Source organism: Aspergillus karnatakaensis, assembly GCF_047715665.1.
Source record: "Aspergillus karnatakaensis strain CBS 102800 unplaced genomic scaffold BJY04scaffold_7, whole genome shotgun sequence".
In the NCBI taxonomy this organism is placed as follows: Eukaryota; Fungi; Ascomycota; class Eurotiomycetes; order Eurotiales; family Aspergillaceae; genus Aspergillus; species Aspergillus karnatakaensis.
In genome coordinates this window covers 308,090-326,371 of record NW_027395719.1, presented here as the reverse complement: position 1 = coordinate 326,371, position 18,282 = coordinate 308,090, and the positions used below count along the sequence as shown (strand labels likewise).

Genomic DNA, 18,282 nt, shown 5'->3' with positions numbered 1-18,282 from the left:
CGTGAGTAGTAGTACGAGGTTGCGAGTTGGTGGAAAACTGAAGCGCAGCGACAGAAGCAAAGACTGTTCTGGGGCCAGGATCACCCCATGGAGAAGGCCAGCATTTCGCCTCGGCAGCAAAATTGATTGATGGAGCATCACGAATCTTGCCTGGCTGAGTGCACCGTAGATCACAACACTAGCTGAACTTTTAAAGAGCGAAAAAGCAAGAATGCATCCACCTTTGTGCCCTGCGGAGGGTCACCCTAGATTCGCCATGCTTTGTGTAAAGCGATGAGAATGATGATTGCTATTCATTTCAGACTTAATCGAGGTATCTGAAGGAGCTTGTACTGTCTGTAACCTGTAGAAGCCACAACTGAAGCCTCTGATCCGGGAGTATACCCAGGCTCAAGACGAACTGGATTTCATCGGGTCAAGCCCTGTGGGCTATCCTATGCTTGCCATTCAGGGAGTGGTTTGAACTTTGACGGTGGCTCGCGGCTGTTAGCTCCGCCAAGTGGCCCCTCGTCTCGGAACGGCCACAACGGTGGCCACAATACATTGGCAAACAGGCAAAGAAGTTCGAGGTGTGCCCATGAGCATGAGCCGACCTCGAGATTCGACACCTCATCGAGTCGTCGTCACACGAGTATCATTCTGCACGGTCCAGTATCATTTGGCACCGGAGGTATCACACTCGGTTACGTAGTTCTCCCCTCGCCGAGATGCGAGGTTTGGAGCTCTCTCGGGGTCATCGAGTTCTCGATTGGACAAGGCTATCTCTGTCGCATTCTCACAAGGATGCCCTGGACACACGGAGATGACGCTCGGCGCTAGTGCACCCGAAGTCGCTGCTCTGCCATGGTTCCAAACGGCCAGGGCCGCACTGCTGTCAACAGATGCATACCTTCCGTCCTTGCTCTTTCTTTGATCCATCACCCTGAGTTTATGCTAAGCGCGCCGTCCCAACACCGCGGAGTGATCGATAGGTGATCTATAATCGAATTCGACGATCGAATCTAATCCAGCCTTTCGTCACAAAATCGCAGGAGAACATCTAGGGCTAATGCCTTATTTTGGCTAGCATCCGCTACTCATTTCCTAGGAGGGGAAGTTTCTAGTCAGTTTAGTGCACAGTTCGGCAAAAAAGCTCCAGAAGGAGACTCACAGGCGCCGCTGCAACACCATCAAGAACACTATGTTCCTGGCAGCACGCAGAGTCAAGCATTGCGACATCTCCTGTTGCTTCTTCCCGTGGCGTGCTCTTTCTTGCCTCTTGGGTTTGCGGCCTGAAGCCGTACCTGAGAGGAACTAGTGAAAGTTGATGGGTGGGTAGACCGTGGGACTCCTTCCGCATGTAATCTCCAGCCACCCGAGCATCACAATCGAATTCAGGGGAGGGCCAATCAAATCCGGGAATTATGGCAGCGGTTTGAAGCCTTCGCGGGTGATCGTCAATCGCATGGGGAGGAATTCCAAATCACGAAAGGCAGATCTTGAATGAGCAGTTCCGAAGTAACCGAAGGAAGCATGCTCTGTCATGATAGTATGTGTAGTAAGAAGTAAGTACTAAGTACCGACCGGTACTATGGAGTACATATAACCCTGGTCCGGGACGAACCGCGCCATGCACGCGGGATAATCAAGTCAGTGATGTGACATTGATAAATATAATCATGACTGAAGAATAAAGATGATTATTGATCTGAACCTACTTGGTTGTACCGTTGCGCTCGGGTTGGCGACTGTGACTGTGACTGTGACAGTGATGGTTCTGGAATCAACAAAGCAAACTATTGCCGACGATCAGCGGCCTAAGGCAGAGTATATCCGAAAGGGGAAGTCACGCCCCTCATCCATGTCATTAATTCATTTCTTTTCCTCTGCTTCAGCGTCAGTCTCGATCAGAGTCACCATCCTGCTCAATTATACAAATTATATATAGTCCACCGCCGAGTGATCGCCCACTAAGAAGCTCAAATCCCGCGCATGGACAAATCAGAAATCCTCGTGCACATCTCCGCGCCCAGTGGCGCCGCCGATGATGCTCGCTATCGCGCTCAAGTCGAGGCCATCTTGAACTTCCAGCTCCACTCACGTGAGACCATCACCACAGCCACCGAGCATCTTGCTTCTTCTCATCCGATCCCGAGCTCTTCAGCTCTCCAAAAGGAAATAGAAACTATTTATAATTCGTCACTCGATATCCAGGCGCCTGTATCACCTTTGCAGGTGCTGAAGCGACATGTCTCCCAAAGGGACTCGTTCGAGAGTCCCGTCAGTGTCATCCCGGATTCCCAACTACAGCAACAAGCTTTTGATGCTGAGTGTCTGAGTCCGCGCCCGGCGCCTACCTCAATTGCGCAATGGCTTCCCTCAAAGCGACCCCGGGTAGACTCTCCGCCACCTCGCGAGCCCTCTCAGCATGTAGAAGTGCCCCCGAGCATTGCAGAAGACAGCACGGCACACCTGAACCCTCCGGTCATCGAACCCCCCGGCACTATTATCACCGCTAAAAAAGAAACAGAACAAGATGAACGACCACCAGCAGAGAAGGGAACTCCCCAACCCATCCCCATACTCCCCTCTCTTCCCCTTGAAATCAAGCCACCCCCTCCCCCAATATCAACATCCCCTTACACAACCCACATCACACCAACTCTCGAGACGCTAACTAAACGTCTCAAGTCCCCGCGGACATACAACCCCTCAAGCCAAACCAGAGCCCTCGACAACCTTGAGCGTGGATACTGGTTTCTCCGCATCTCACTTGTCTCAGAGACAGAATCAGAGAGCGCCGCATCCTGGACAACGCCCTTCTTTTCCAAATTCTGGACCTTCCTCTCAGACTTTATCGCAAAAGAAGCCCGAGCCGGCTGGGGAGTCTGGTGTATCCTCGAAGAAGAGAAAGAAACCGGCGACAGCAACGCCAATACCAATGCCGATGTCAACGCTCCTTCTCAGCACACAGCAGGAGACCCACCTCCTGAACCAGCTCAAACCAATCTCACACTCAAAATCTACACCTGGGGCGAAATCGCCAGCCATATATACCTCCTCCTCTTCCTAGCGAGCGACCGCCGGGTGCGCAAAATGGGCGCCCAGTGGCGTGACGCGACAGACGAGGTTGTTATACAGATGCCATAGCGGCATGGATAGCTTCTCCACTATAGATTTCAGGTTAATATACACATATACTATACCGATACACTTATAGTAGCATAACAATATAAGATGGTTATACAATACACCGGATGTGGCCAGTGGAAATAGTATAAATTCCAATATCCCAATTTCAAGCCCTTCGGTACCCTAATGTGTTGATGTCAAGGTGAGAGAAGCTCCCACAGAGGCTATGATCTGGTACGGTATAGTACATTCGATTCGATTCGATCCCATGCGGAAATACAGCATGGCATGGCATGGTGCTAAGTGGTTATGTTTATGGGTACAGCAAAAACGGGAGGAAATTGATACAGGAAAAGAGAGTCAAAAGAGGAAGAACCGGAGAAAAAGAGACTGGTGTTTAGAACTCGAGTAGATGAAGGAAAGTGCTCTTTTACGCGCCTTGTGAAATAGCCGAGATAGGAGTGGTAGTAGTAAACAGATAAAAGGAAATGGGTTACAGTAAGTAAAAGAAAAAGAAAGAGTAAGAGAAAAAGAATGATAGATGAAGACGAGGAAAAGAGATGCCAATTCCGATGTGCAAAGAGTGCTCTTGTACTGCTCGATGTAATAGAAAGAAAACGCCGGTTGGAACGAAGAGAATGGACGAAATGACTCGTCATGTAGCGCGAAACTAATAGTTCAGCTCGCCACCTCCAGCACCGCCCACTGCATCAAGATCTTCGTAGCTCTTCAGGCTGCGGCCCTGGGTGGCTTCGCGTGGTCCCATGGCTTGTTGGCCAGGGCCGGAACCCATTGCGTCGGGGAAGCCACCTGCTCCGGCAAAGGCTGCGGCAGCTGGATGGCCTGCAGGGATATAAGGCGCGCCTGTGGTTGGGGGCAGGCGGCCACCAGAACCGTGAATATTGGCCATGCGGCCTGGACTCATGCGACCCGCGCCTTGGGGATTATGACGGTTTCCGCGGCGATCATAAGGACCTGAGCGGTTGTTGAAGCGACCTCCGCCACGGCGCATAACACCTGGTTGGTGAAGACCGGAATGATCGCCAGCCATGCCATTCGCACCCCAGGGTTGATTACCGAGTCCCATGAAACCAGGTACTGGCACGCCTTGGAAGCCGGGCGGCACGTTGGGGCCGTTGGCTAGGTAAGGCGGCATTGACGCTAGGCTAAATCCGCGAGGGGTGCCTGTCTGGTTTTGGCCAGAGTTGAGCGGGAAGTGGCCATTGCTATTGGCGTCGGACCTCGAGGGCGCGATGCGAGCAGGATCAAGAACATAAGCGTTCACCAGGATAAGCTATCTAAAGTTAGTTTTCGTGTCAGATGAAGGAGCTGTTGAGCGACTTACATCATTCTTGATACGTTCATACCAGTCGGTATGACGTTTCTCCACGTGCTTGCGCCAGAAATTCTCTGCCTTGAACAGCTTCGTACATTCAGGCACCTTGCACCGGAACTTCGACTCATCCTCCTGCTTGACATGCTTGGCCAATTCCTCCTCCAAGGCTTCGTCAACAGACTTGCCACCAAGCTTGATGATATCTACATTCTCCGGCTCAAGCAGCTGTAGAAGCTTGTCCTCAAAAGTCTTGACCCAGTTAAATGCGCGCTGAAGTTGCTGTTCTGACTTGGAGTTGAATCTTTGAGGGCGTTTCTCTTTCTCAGCTACAGGAGAGGATTGTTCTTCTCCCTCTTCGCTAGGATCTTTCTTCTTAACGGGGAAAGGCTGCCCGAGAGCACTGGCTCTAGCTACAGCCTTCGCCTGGGTGGTAAGGCCGGTCCGCGGCCGGCGAAGATGCCCTCCTGGGCATTTTCGAGTTAGCTCGTGGATAGAGTCACACTCAAAAACGCAGAAGAAGCAGAAGTTGTAGACCCTTCGGAGATATTCCACCATCAAATCCAGTTTCTTCTTCTTCGCCAGGAGTTCTTCGTCATCGACGTCGTCGTCTCCCCATTCTTCCACCTCCTCTCCTTCTGCCTCACCTTCGTCAACGTCGTCAGTGTCAAAATCAGTTTTCCTTCTCTTTACACTGACAGGCCCAGTCACCGGTGTTTGCAGCCAGCCCTTTCCACGGAGCTCCTCAACTCGTTCTTCGACCTTGGAATAGCCATCCACATTATGGCCCATCTCAGAGTCTAGCTTAAAAACGAGCCTCCTAGCTAGCTCCAGATCACGCTCAATTCGCTCAGGCGAAGAGAATAAGTCCCAAAGTGCCTTCTTTCGGAGTTGAGCCGGCGGCGCATGGACACCAACGTGGCAGACAAAATCACCGTGAACGGAGTCATGAATGGTTTTATCATTGATAGCTTCAAGAGCCTTTTCGGCGGCTGTAACAGTGCCCGGTCCGTTGGCGTTGTCATGGTCCATCTCCTCGCCCTCCTCCTCCCGTCCATCCCCTCTCTCAACAACTTCAACATCAGGGGCCGGGTGCAGCATGATCCAACCCATGCGGTGATACTTTTTTGAAGGATTGGGATCACTAAGACTTAGCCATTTGAAGCCACCGTCCTGTTCACCGAGATGCTCCTTGCAGAATTCCTCAATTTTCACGCGACTAACGTTCGGGGCCAATGTCTTAATGAGCAGAGCTGGCTGAGCCAATGCTTCGTCGCGCAAATCTCCACCTCTCGCTGGAAGTAAGTCCAAAACACCAAGTGTCTCCCCAACAGCTGTCGTCTCACCCTCTTCCTTTTCAATCACGCCACCCGCACCGTCGCTTTCGCTCTTGTAGATTCCCTCCAGAGTAAATTCGTCAAAGACTCCTCCTTCGATGTCTTGTTCCCACTGCTGATATGCGCCAACTCGAAAGTCCATGAGAAGCCGTCGAAGAGGGTCCCGCACATCTGGGACGTAACGCTCTTTGAACCACTCCTCATTCTTGTGCTGATGAACGAATGTTCTCGCCATCTTGATTTGAAGTTCCACTTTGTAAGTATCGTACGCAGCCTGGATCTGGGCTCTCTCCCTATCCCGATCCTCACGAGCTTCTCGTTCTCCCTTTACTCGATCGGACGGACGGCGCCCGCCATGCTTTGCGCGTTCCTTTTCCTCTTTGACCGACTGTTCGGCCCGCCACCATTCAGCAAACCAGTTGAACCCGACTTGAAAATCAAGGTTCAGAGGATTTGGTAGAGGGTTTGCGGGAATTGGTCGTTTTCCGCCATCTTGTCCAGGCACGTAGCGGTCAATATTTGCCGCCAATGGCGATGGAGGGCGACGACGATCCTCACGGTCTCGGGCGGTTTGCTCTCGGGCGGCAGGGTAATAATCGTCCCTAGAAGCTCTGCGGTCCGACGGTTCGTATCGATCGATATGAACAGGGGAACGTGAGCGCGCGCGTCCACGCCGGCGATCCTGGGATACTAGAGACATTCAATTAGACAGTCCCAAGGAGCAGCGAAGTCCGGGGCAATGGCTCACCAGGCGATCTCCTTCTATACGAATCCATTGAAGCTCTAGACATGTAAGAATCTCCCGCTTCTCTATTCCTCCCGGGTGACCCGTAAGAATCGTACGAGTCCATGGCACACAGTATATGGAGTGCGGATGACAATCGCAACTAGACGCCTCAGTAAGGCTCTAACCCGAAGGTGTTATGTGGAAACCGGCGGCAAGGGTCCGGGGAGGAGGGGGAAAGGAGAGCGGGTGTTGTAATTTCCGGCGAAGAGTATAGAGGCGAAAGTGAGCTATAATTGATATCATCAACATTAGAGAATGTCCTTAAGAGTGTTTGATGGACGTTGTTCATCTGAGCGCTGACGAAGATTCAAAGGGACGAAATGTGGGTGACAGGAGGGATAGCGACGACCGCCAGGCGGTGAAGAAGTAGTCTGAATAGATGCCCATTGTGGGAGCAGGGAGTAGAAATGAGGTATTAAAAGACAGGAGGCCGTGAATGCCAGAAAGTAGAGCAAGTTATCTCAAGACAGAAGTGACAAGAATTCGGAAGGTCTCGGGGCCAAGCGAGGCGCGACGATGCACTGACGACTTCAGGAGTCGAGATAGGGAGGAATGAATAGAGACAGCAGCAATCAAGGAGAGATATTGAAAAGTATAGAGGAGTGAGGGCTGGTAGAAAGGCAGGATATGTGCCTGGTAAGGGGAAGATGAGAGACAAGGGCGGGTAACTGATGACTCGAGTGAACGCGATATGGATAAGAGCAAGGGCAGGCGACCTACAAGAAGCCTTTGAGTAGAATACAGCGGCAATAAAGCAATCTCTGAAGCGCCCAGATGGGACGAGATCAATGGCGACGAGAGCTTCTGCTTGTGGATTGAGTGGAGGGAGTGGAAGTGGAACAAAGGAAGAGTTGACGACGAGGAGGAAGTTCCAGAGAGGCCGGAGAGCTGAAGGGGCGCTAGTCCAAATCCAGGCTGGTACCGAAACCCCGGGTGATTATCTAACTCCTGATAGTCATTTAATATCTGGGGATAAGAGAAGGTGTTTATTTATTTTTCACGGTTGTTCAATGGGACTTATACTGGTTCTATCTTATAGGATGCTTAGGAGCTCTACAAGATCTATGTGGATTGTGATTCCAAGATAGAACCGTAGTAGGCTACAGCCCCAGTATATATTTGGACGCCCCGACTGGGCCACTATATTCCGGAGAACTCACATTTTACGTCCACGACCAATGCATGAGAAGGGCAGAAATAAACATTAAAACGCGATAGTATCTGACGAGATCACTTCAATCGTGATTGCTAGCTTGGAATGGCCCACTCTAGATATCAACAACCACGGCGGTTTGTCTCATACAGAGCTCATCTACCAAACTACACCAAGTCACGCATATAGAAGCAGTATTTCAGAAACGTATAAGAATATTTGTACACAATCAAAAGGTGAAAGGGGGAATCATCCATAGGGAATCGCAGAAACTTCAACGCCAAATTCCAAATCAAATCAGCATAACCACAGCCAGACGACATTGATAACCGACTGGACTGCCGAACCCATTTGCCTGCATGAGGAACCCATTCTCTATATCCCAATGGAACCCAAATCAACGAAAAGCACGAGGAGAGAAGAAAGGGGCCAGGAAAAGTACAGCACGGTGCTAGGCAAAAGAAGAAGAAGAAGAAACAAGGAAGCCTGGTCCTGGGGACGATCGTAAGTCATCGATATATCTGTATTTCAAATTCCGATCTGCTTCTTGAAAACCGGCACAGAGAACTGATAGGGGTATCGGCTATGTCACCCGTCCAGGAACCAAGTTCATCCACCACGCTAAAGAAAGAAAAACCAAAAGCAAACCCATGAGCACATCATACATGCCATCCTGACCAGCTGAGAATCATGAAAAGATAGATCATTCCAGCATAACAATATAAACAAGTAGGAGAAAAATCTGGAAAGCGTAATAACAACAATGCCCATAGAAGAATGTGCACACATTGCTTATCATGAGCGTTGAAAGGGAGGACAAATGTCCGCGGATGGTGCCAAAACAACAATCCATGAGGAAGGTGGAGCTAGGCTTTAGCTATCTTCATCCGAATTTAAGCCTGAATCCTGTTCGCTTTCGTCGGCTTGAGTGCTGGCCTTTCGCCCGCTCGTCTTCGCTTTCTTAGACGAATTCGTATTATCATCTCCAGCCTTGCGTTTTTGGGCTGGAGAGCTGTCGCTCTTTGACAAGCTAGGGTCGGCATTCTCCTGGCCCGGGATTCCACCCTTTTTCTCTATGGCTGCGACTTCGTCTGCGGTGAGGAACCGACCACCGGGGCCGCGAGGACGCCGCATAGCATGGTTATGACGCGATTCATGGAGATATGGCTTACGCCCCTTGGAGGTGAGACGTAGCTGTTCCTCCAACTTCTGCCGCGCGACACGTCGTTTCAAGATGCGATGGAATTGCTTCGCGTTCACGTACAATGGAGATTCCTCGGCACCGCCAGGGACAATCTCTGGTGAAGTCTGGTTCTGCTGAACTGGGTGAGGAGGAGGCATAGGAGGAGGCACGGAAGGTCGGCCGACGTGGTTTAGGACGGGTTGGGCATTCGGCATGTGGGGGCTTCCGACGTGGCTCATACGACGTTGCTGCATTTGAGCGCTTGGGGGAAGCTGTACTTGTGAGCCCATCGGTGGTATCTGACCAGGCATCTGAGGCGGCGAACGGGGATTCCTGTTGTCAGTCTTGACCGGCACTCCCGCCATGCGCGGTGAGCCGCGCGGACCTTGTTGCATCTGACCAGGAATAGGATCTCCATGCACAGGATAGAATTGCCCAGACGCCGCTGCAGTCGCCATAGCTGCGGCCTGAGTAGGGGATATACCGTACTGCGGTTGCATAGCTGCCGTAACGCCGTAGCCCTGCGGGAAACCCATCTGTTGGTGCATCGGGCCCGGTGCATTCTGCGCCTGCTGGTAATGTGACTGTGATGGGACAACAGGAGATGCTTGATGTGTCGCATGTGGTTGTTGCATGTGGCCCTGAGGGTTTGTCGGGGACGTCATTGATCCGACTGCTGGTCCGGGATTCTGTGGCGCTGTCGGATACGGCCCGGTCATATGAGATGATGGGTGTGGATGCTGTCCATGTTGTTGTTGATATTGCGTAGGGTATTCCATTGTGAAAGGGTGTAGCTGAAGGTACGTCCTTCACGCGTCTTGTTAGTGTTGTGATTAGCGAGCGCTAAATGTCAGGAACCCGCCAACCAAGACCAATAGTAGCAGTGAAGATGGATGATTGGTAGACAGATGTTCCAGTAAGATAGAGAGGTCGAGAACCACGGCGGTATGATAGGATATAAAGACTGTGCGCTTGAGTTTATCGGTCACGCTGAGGGGCAGTTACAGAGCAGGCGCGGCTTGTAACTTATGATTTGTAGATTGGATGTGCAGTGACTGCAGACGGTCGTTAGCTAGTGGACTTGGAGCGCAGCACCGAGCGGTCACTGGATCAATTGGTGGGGTTGAATGGAGCCCCGAAGGCGTTTGATTTGGGGGCGCTTACCTGTGGTTCTGTTTTGCCCGATTCCTGAGCCTTTTCAACTTCCAGAGTCAATGAGATCAGTTCGTAGAGATGCTTGTTTCACAGAATCGCTTTTAACGGGGTCCTTCAGAGGGTCCGTCTTTTTTTACATCCACCTCGAAGTGTAACGTGGTTGGGCTCGGGTGCAGCTAGCCAGGGTGCCCTCGACTAGGCTCGTCCTCGATGCGTTGTCAGACGAAACGCGATCGCTTGGTAGAGATGCACTACTGCTTATCGCCGCCAGGGAATGAGCAGGCGAACAGCGGGGGATGTGGGAGCTACACAGTTTATCTGAGACGACAGGTGGCAGGCTACCTTGTCCAGATTTTTTGAATCAGTTAGGCTGCCAGGCGAGGTCCGTACGAGGCGGAGACACGGCAAGAGACAAAGATCTGAGGCGGTGCAAGCAGCGTGTCCCTTGAGGCGCTGTGATGGTCCCGATACGGTCCGCAAAAGACACAGCTTCGCGAATACCGACGTCAGAGAAGACGCCTCCAGAGGGCTAATACGGAGAGCGGGCAACTGCAAAGAATCATCAGCTGTCTAGTCCTACAAAGAGTATTTTTTTTGACGCTTGATTTGTGCGCTGTCATGACAAGGAAAGCGAACAAGGTGGCGGGAGAAATGGGGAGAGACCAGAATGGTGGCAGTTTAGTGCCCCCAGGGCTGAGAAGATGTATGCGTTGGCAAGCGGGAATCATGATGCAGCCGATGACATACCTCGTCACAATGCGACGCACCCAACCAGGGTAGATCGTCTATTTCTTAGACTGCGCGCGGAAGCACAGAAGAGGTTTCGAAATAGGCAATAGCGCCAATTCGAAACAATTGCTCAGCTGTGGAGGAGGTATGTCAGAAGCAGGTCAAGTTGAGTATAAAACGTTGACGCGTGATGATTGGGTCACAAATTTGGGACGCGACAGGAGCACAACACAAGATAAAAATACCACAAGAACTCGATGCGCAAGAATATCAAGGCTGTAACTGGATTCCGAGCCCAGAGAAAAGATAGTGAAGTTTGCTTTCAGCGCCCCAAAGGCATAGAGCATTGAGTGCATGAAACGGTTGTCTGAGAGGGAAAATTGGGGGAGATGGATGGGGGATCACAGTCGCGGTGTTTCCGAGCCGCGGAGAACCAAGCCAAGTAAAATGCCTTGACCCTCAGGCAGAAACGTCACCTTGACAAGCGAGGACTGCGCTCAAGAACGATGGAAATAGAGCAAAGCGCGGTAGATTGACCACTTTCTTTCTATCGTCGTAAGAGACAATTCACCTGAGCGCGCGAAGTGTGCCAACCAAAGCACTGCTCTGCGCGACTGTAGGCTGCCGCTGATGTCAGTCGCGCCGGGTTGGGGGGTCCGCGGATGACAGCGGGCGACGACACGGCGCGAGTAACGAGGGCACAGGCAGTCGGCGATAATGTGGAGGTAGGAGGGTTCAAGGATGAAGCCAAAGTGATATGATTCGTGGAAGGTAAACAACCGACGGTTTGGAAACCAACGAGAGAATGCAGCCGAGCACTGGGGGGGGAGAATGCAGACAGAGACAAAATGGTGGAAAGTGATGGGATTTGCTGCGTTCGACCTCGAAGGGAGACCACATGCAACGGGATTGGGCACGGCCGAATTAAGGTGTGCGATATTGGAACACAAGAGAATACAGAGTACACAGAGAAGCACGGTGATTTGAGTAAGGTAAGGGGAGGGGAGGGGGCACCACGATGGGTTGGTTGTATTTTGGACGTACCTGAAGATGATGATTCGACCACCAGCAGAAGAGGTGAGCAATCACGGCGAGGGACAACAGATGGGGTGGAAAGGCAAGCAATGATGCGGTTGGACGAAGGAAATAGCAGTGCTCTTAAGGCTGGTCAGCGAGCAGCGAGTAGGAAAAAAGAAGTAAAAGCAGCAAAGCCAATGGGCAGAGTGCGGGCAGGAGGACAAAGTCGATGACTGGAGGAACGCAAGGACTGGAGGCTGGATGACCAACGAGAGGAAGCAGAGAGAAGAAGCCGCAGCGACGAGAAGGGGCGGGCGATGGGGCATTTGTACCGGTCGAGGCGGCAGTTTACTCTCAATGAATCAACACGTCCGCCGCCCGTATCGTTCCCAGGGTCTGCCCCACTTGGCGCATAACGTGATGACCACCACAGGCGGGAGAATTCCATGATTTCAGATCTGGGCTTTGGGGATTGTAGTTTCAGATGGGGTTTAGAATCGTTGTTCATCAACTACTATTGCAATTCATCGCGCAAGATGCTGTCCTGCGGCTCAAAATTCGAGTTCTGCTGCTTGCTCACGCAGGTCGCAGTCAGGTATTCATTGTAACGGTATTGTCACACGTGACTCGGCTTAACCTCCATACGGTACGGTACTGTAAATCTTATGCTACTAATGCACTCACTTTATCCAAGACCCCCATCAGCATCAGTCTCAAAAATCCTCGCAAGCAGAAAATCGAAGCTGTCAGATTATTCTTGCTCGAGGCTCGAGAGCATCAAGAATAGAAGCGTAATTGCTTCTTCTTGGCCCCTGTTTTATCATCGTGTCTTCCGGCAGTTCCGAGATTGTGTCCATCTTTAACCGCTCTGAGGAATAAATCACACTGTGAGTGACATCGGCCATTGGCGTGCTCCGGGCGGCAAGCAGGCTCGTGCGAATCATGATTCGTTTTGCGCGCTGGATTTTATGACTGGCTCTCTTCGAGGATTAAGTTGTTCCTTGACAAGAAGTGTAACTCGAGAGGTGATATCTCGATCCTGCTAACCAGGCTGAGTATGAGATTCCCCCTGCTGCAAGAGGAGCGTCAGTTCAAGTTTGTCTCACGGACATAAGCTCCGTATTGAGCGAAGTTGCGGTAAAGCCATGCCATGGATCCCCAGCGGCGCCTCGGTTATATTCCCCGTTACGGCCTCCTCCAGGTTGCAGCCTTGTGAGCTTTGGGCAGCCAGAGATCTAGAATATGCCGATGAAACATCCAGAGTATAACTGATTAACTACACTCTCTCTTTACCACCCCGTCAGCCATCTTTGATGAGTCGAATGATGGGGGCGCTGTCCGAAAAGACCCAGATTACGGAGCGATAAAGGGGAGAATCGGAGTAACAAGTACTGAGCAAGCTGATGCGAGGCTTTGCTTCCCATAATCGAGCACATTTGAATCCTAATGCCAGTGATCCTTGCTGTGTGCAACTGAAAGACGGACAGGCTCATGAAGCCAGCGCATCATCGGCGACCACCCTTTCTTCAAAGCCCGCCCGCGCAGACACCCTTTCAATTTCAATTTAGGCTTTCTCGCGACGTCGCTTTGCGAGCATTATTTACGGAGTAGTTTTCGTGGAGCGTCTCTGCGGTAAGACCATCACCAAGTCCACCTAGTTCACCGAGGTTAGGTAGTAAAGGGTTGTGAGATCGATCACTCATCTTGGGTGGCTGTGATGCGCGCTTCAAGTAACCAGTCGTCTTCACTGAGCCCCGTGCTCGAAATCTTTATTTTCGCAGTTGTCGATCGCCGAGCACGTTGTGGCCACAGCCTCGAGGCAAATACGGAGAGTGATGCAATTCTATCATGATGCCGATCTGTCCTACACCACGTGTGGGAGGCAGGAAACAGGAGGAGGCTGGAGGCTGGACAGAGGCTGGAGGCTGCGACACTTCCGCTGACCTTCTTTCCATGGAGTCACCGACTCACCATCATCAATCCTCTTCTCCCAAGCAATTGCCCATGGATCATCAAGCTGTATCGCGCTTACTCTGCCCGTATCTTAATGTACTGTAAGTCTGTAACTGAGGTCGTGAACGCGGAGCATCTGACGTCAAGACGATGTATTCCAATGCTCCCCCACACCTCACCGCTTCGTCTCTGCTTCCGCCTGCACTGAGTCTTTCTTTTTCTCATGGCAGTAGTGAGACGGCCCCGAATACTGGTTCGGCGTGAATCATTTCTTTTTTCCATCAACAAAGGGGGCTTTAAGGGCGTATCTGGTTTCTTGGGCCTTTCCTTCGATGTTTTTCTTTGTCCGCTTCAGTTTCCCCCCCACGGTGCACGAGCTCTCCTGTCATGGATCGACTCTGGGCATGTCATCGATCTTCCAAGGTGGAGCCTACCGTAAACTCCCGAGTCGACTGGTCGAGTCAGCTTTGTTTCTGAGCAGATCAGACAGCGATGACCCCAGGAACTTCGAATCTAGGCAAGATCTCCGATTCGCAGCGGCCATCGGTTCAAGAATTCTGGTTCGTTACTGGTGCGCAGCCGCAGAGCTTCTTGTTTGCAATCTATCGGCAGATCTGCCTGGAGTACGCAGTAGTCGCGCATTGTTTCAATTCCTTTGGGAGAAGTTCGGCTTCGCAAGGCGATATACAAGTACTGCTCGCATCTATCTCACATCGATCTAGTGAGCAAACCGACGGCCAAGAGCGATAACGACACCCACCCCTATATCGAAGCAGTCGGCTGATGGTCCATCTGCTAACCAACGCTCCACAATGCAGGCAACCCCCTGGAATCCGAGGCAGTGCATGAAACTGCCATCTTCCAAGTACTCTGAACTGCTGATGACACATGATACCAGAGTCTGTCAGAGCATTCATGGCAAGGTTGCACAGCAACAACCTGAAACTCCGCCAACCTCGAGGACGAACAAAACGCCCCGAGCTGACATCAGTCGATAGGTATACTTCGGAGCTGAACTTCGACGACGACTGCGACTGGTGATTTCGAAGCTGTTTCATCCACACTGATAGCTGGGTGCTATGATTGCCTAGACGATGGATCTTTGGGATTATCGCAACATCACAACCGGCGCCTTCTCCGCGTTGGGGCCGCATATGCTTTCCTGGTTGTGGTCGTGGACGGCCAGATGAGGGCCTGGTTCCGGGGAGGATGTCTGTATCATGATCATGGACCTCTCTCGTTTCCTGCCCAGTCATGAAAAGGCCGAGGTTGCTGCGACAATGGCCAATCACTCAGATGTTGAACCGCCTCATGAAACACAAAAGCAAGGCTGACAAGCCATATCCGATCAGTGGGAAGCACAATATGCATCGCAAGACGCGGCCCACGCAGCAGCTGTCATGCTTAGTACCAATCTCTGCCTCGTCATTCGACGAGCGCTGGTCCTCTCACGGTCGACGTGGCTGAGGCCAGGCCGTGTCTAGGCTGATACTCACGAGTACTAGGTGAATTCGTATTACGGTTGTTATCTGGCCTCGCGATTCTCCCCATGTTCGCTGATCAGGAGAGTCGAGTCAATCATCCCTAGCTTGAAGCAACTAGACCTTAGCATTGCGCCGTGGAGCGTCAATGAAAGCCCCCTCTGAAGATATGCAGGACCTCGTCATTTGGTGTGTATATCCAATCGGACTCGTTATGTAGCTTCTCGGACTGCGATGGGGCAGCGCGAGGTGTGGATCTCATGGCACGCATGCGCCATTGGTCTCCTGCCTTGAAGGCAGCGCATCACTCCCACGAGCCATCTGGAACTAGTATTTGCCACTATCACGCTCTTCACACTCTTCCGGTGACCTGGAGTAAGGGGTCGTCAACCTTGCCCCGGATCAGCATCGAGCTTGTCATGCGATTTGAGCGCAAAGTGGCTCCAAAGTGACTATGCTAATCCTACGGCTTCCCAGCGTTGATGCGATGGAAATCCAGTTCACGGGCCTATCTCTCAAGCTGAGTCCCTGTCTTAGACTCCGAGGGCCCCTGATCCTGCCTCTTAGGCGCCTCAGTCAAGCCGTAAATCCACCACAACAGGCTCGCCGTTACTTGCTCTGCACATGGTTTCCAGAAATCTCGATACTACGCTGTTCGAAACAGAGTGAGCCTTCTGTGCATGAGCTCTGCTCTATGTGAAGCACATGTGTAACTGCTGCACCTGCACTGGATAAACTACATTATCTTCTCTCCCCATATCCCTATTTCAAAAAGTGGGTGCGGTACTGGAAGATCAACCTTCGAATCCTACCTGCTTTAACCTATTTCCATAGTGGATGGACCCGTCTGTGCGTGGATGTCCGTCATCAGCTAATCGGGCCGTGCCCAATCCTTCAAGTTACCTCTAGAGAGTTCACAGCCATCGAAAGCATATCTCGATACTACAGAACCAAACTCAAACTATAGATATCGAAACCTTCACCTTAAACTCTGAGAAGTAGTAGTAGCAATAAAGAACAATCCAGATAACCACCTAAACCAGGGCTCAACCCCCTCGTCTAGCAGCACCTTGCATAACTAACCGACTAGTCTCAACGGCATTGGGCATCAATCCAGTTTCCAACCCTCCTGCCGCCCCCAGCGTGCCCATAATGGCATAATCATACTCATAATAATAATAGAATAGAACCAGGCTAACCAGTCCAGACTACAGTAGACAGGCACTCTGAGTTGTCCAGCGCACCAAATCCCCATTTAGCCTTCCAACTCTGACTCCGTCCTCTAGCAGTACTCTATAATGAGGCGCATTATACCTCGCCTCTTGCCCGCTTGCGACTTGTTCGTCGCTCACAGGCTGGAGTAATGGTAGAGAGTAGTTAGTAGTGGTTGTCTTTGTCTGCCTTTTGCTGTTTCCACGGGGTCGAGGGGTTACAGGCACGGTTTGAACGTTGGAGGTCGCTGTGTGGGCACTGGGAGGTAGGCTGCGCTGCGCTGCGCTGGCTCACAGCCTACTGTACGGAGGGTAACGAGGTGGTTTGCTTTGCTGAAGGCAGCTGAAGGTGGATCCATTCCAGCTCAGCTTACTGAGGAGTGAACATAGACGGGCACTTCTGTTAGTTCTGTTCTATTCTGTGTAGACGCTAGCTGCTAGCTACCTTCTTGTCGCCTTCGTGGAGATGTCTTGTTGCGTGCTGGGGGATGGACTTGAGCAGCTGGAGAGCAGGGCAGGGCGTCTGCCTCGGCTCCGTCTTCTTTCACCGCGACAGCAGCTCATTAAGGTCTCCGCTTCGTCTCTCTATCGGGCTTGCTTCTTAGTACCCTTTTGTTGGGAATTGTGCTGTCAAGCGCTGAGGTGTGTCGATGCTCCTCGAGATGCGCCCCTTCTCAGTGTCGTGTCATCGTGCGGATGCTGCTAGCTGCGGTGAGCTACCTAAGTCGCGGGAAGGAAACCCTTTTCTTTCTCTTGACACGAGAGGTTGAGTTCAGGGGTTGAGCTTTCCTGTCCTTGTTTGCCCGGGGGTCGTTTCCTTGCTTTCTGTGACCAGTCTCGGTTGAATTCTTGGTCGAGACATCCTGGGGCTGGGGTTCTCGAGAGTACAGCTGACACATTGCACATTCTAGCTCCGGCTTGAGCCCATACGGCGGCGTCTATCTCAGGTCCCTCTGGGACAGATACGTGGTGGAACGGAAGGGTGTAAGGACGGGTTGGTTCATAATGTCAGAGCTTCGAAGTGGTCGTTGATACTAGGGGTTTGAGGCGATTCTTCAGGACCGACAGAGGGATAGGGATGGAAGCATATTTCATTGGTATGAACTGATCCCTAGCGAGGAATGTGTCTCGCAGAATCGTGCGCAGAATTAACGGTTAACTGGGCCGCGGAGGAAAGCTCGGGCATGCATCTAGGATTCTTTTTTCAACAAGCAGTGTCAGTTTGGGCCCCAGAACTAAATGGTGCTGCCGAGTTTGATACCCCCTTCTCAGAACTCCGGGCACGATACGCATGGCTATCTGAATGTGGCACCCGGGATACACTAAGAAGATGTAGAAGCATACGACAAAGGCGCGGGCCAAACGACGATACCACCCCCCGTGCCATACTCGGCAACGACTTAACTGATTTCAACTTCCTTGAGGCCTCATATCAACTCGGATCGTTCGTTTACCACGGCAAGCGAGGGGCCTACGAATGAGTTATGGCAAAAAGGACTATTACTGTGGTAATCGAATATGTTGTACCACTTACGATGGCTTGAACTGATACTGATAGGTGTGTCGGTTGCCGGGCGAGTACACAAACGGCGTCGCAGGGTATGCAGAGCATACCGTCATGTTCTGGTAGTACTGTCCTGGGTATGGGGGGGTATATCTAGGTCGTTCATAGCAACCCGGTGTATAAGGCCACTTGGGGCCATGTGTATGGATTCCCACCCATTCATCATAATAAGCCACCTATTGTCTCCTTGAAGAGTAGTAAGAAGATTGTCATGCGCATACATAGCATTGTGGTTGAACCCATAGCGAGGCTGGCGGTATAGGTGTCG

At 51.7% G+C, this 18,282-nt stretch overlaps 4 protein-coding genes across 4 annotated transcripts; 2 read left to right on the top strand and 2 right to left on the bottom strand.

Annotated features, from left to right (window-relative positions):
- Positions 1-1,881: 1,881 nt before the first annotated feature.
- BJY04DRAFT_180492 (uncharacterized protein) lies at positions 1,882-3,204 on the top strand (the record flags this gene model as incomplete). The annotated part of the gene is made up of 1 exon (XM_073710069.1): positions 1,882-3,204. A coding segment is annotated over one exon (831 nt), but the record flags the coding sequence as incomplete, so codon positions are not given.
- A 577-nt stretch (positions 3,205-3,781) lies between these two features.
- BJY04DRAFT_205447 (putative arsenite resistance protein Ars2) lies at positions 3,782-6,632 on the bottom strand (the record flags this gene model as incomplete). Its single annotated transcript, XM_073713598.1, has 3 exons — positions 3,782-4,405; positions 4,457-6,471; positions 6,530-6,632. The coding sequence occupies 3 exons, from the start codon at positions 6,630-6,632 to the stop codon at positions 3,782-3,784; spliced, it is 2,742 nt and encodes a 913-aa protein (XP_073575068.1).
- Positions 6,633-8,319: 1,687 nt separating this feature from the next.
- hapB (transcription activator HAP2) lies at positions 8,320-10,350 on the bottom strand. The gene is made up of 2 exons (XM_073708765.1): positions 10,069-10,350; positions 8,320-9,959 (listed from the first exon to the last, which is right to left on the bottom strand). The coding sequence occupies exon 2, from the start codon at positions 9,681-9,683 to the stop codon at positions 8,595-8,597; it is 1,089 nt and encodes a 362-aa protein (XP_073575067.1). The 5' UTR covers positions 9,684-9,959; positions 10,069-10,350; the 3' UTR covers positions 8,320-8,594.
- Positions 10,351-14,250: 3,900 nt separating this feature from the next.
- On the top strand, positions 14,251-14,542 carry BJY04DRAFT_214586 (uncharacterized protein; the record flags this gene model as incomplete). Its single annotated transcript, XM_073715260.1, has 2 exons — positions 14,251-14,422; positions 14,481-14,542. The coding sequence occupies 2 exons, from the start codon at positions 14,251-14,253 to the stop codon at positions 14,540-14,542; spliced, it is 234 nt and encodes a 77-aa protein (XP_073575066.1).
- Between the last annotated feature and the right edge of the window lie 3,740 nt (positions 14,543-18,282).

What these genes read in the sequence shown, in the direction of transcription:
- hapB (XM_073708765.1), bottom strand. Translation starts at nt 9,683, where the DNA reads ATGGAATACCCTACGCAATATCAACAACAACATGGACAGCATCCACAC.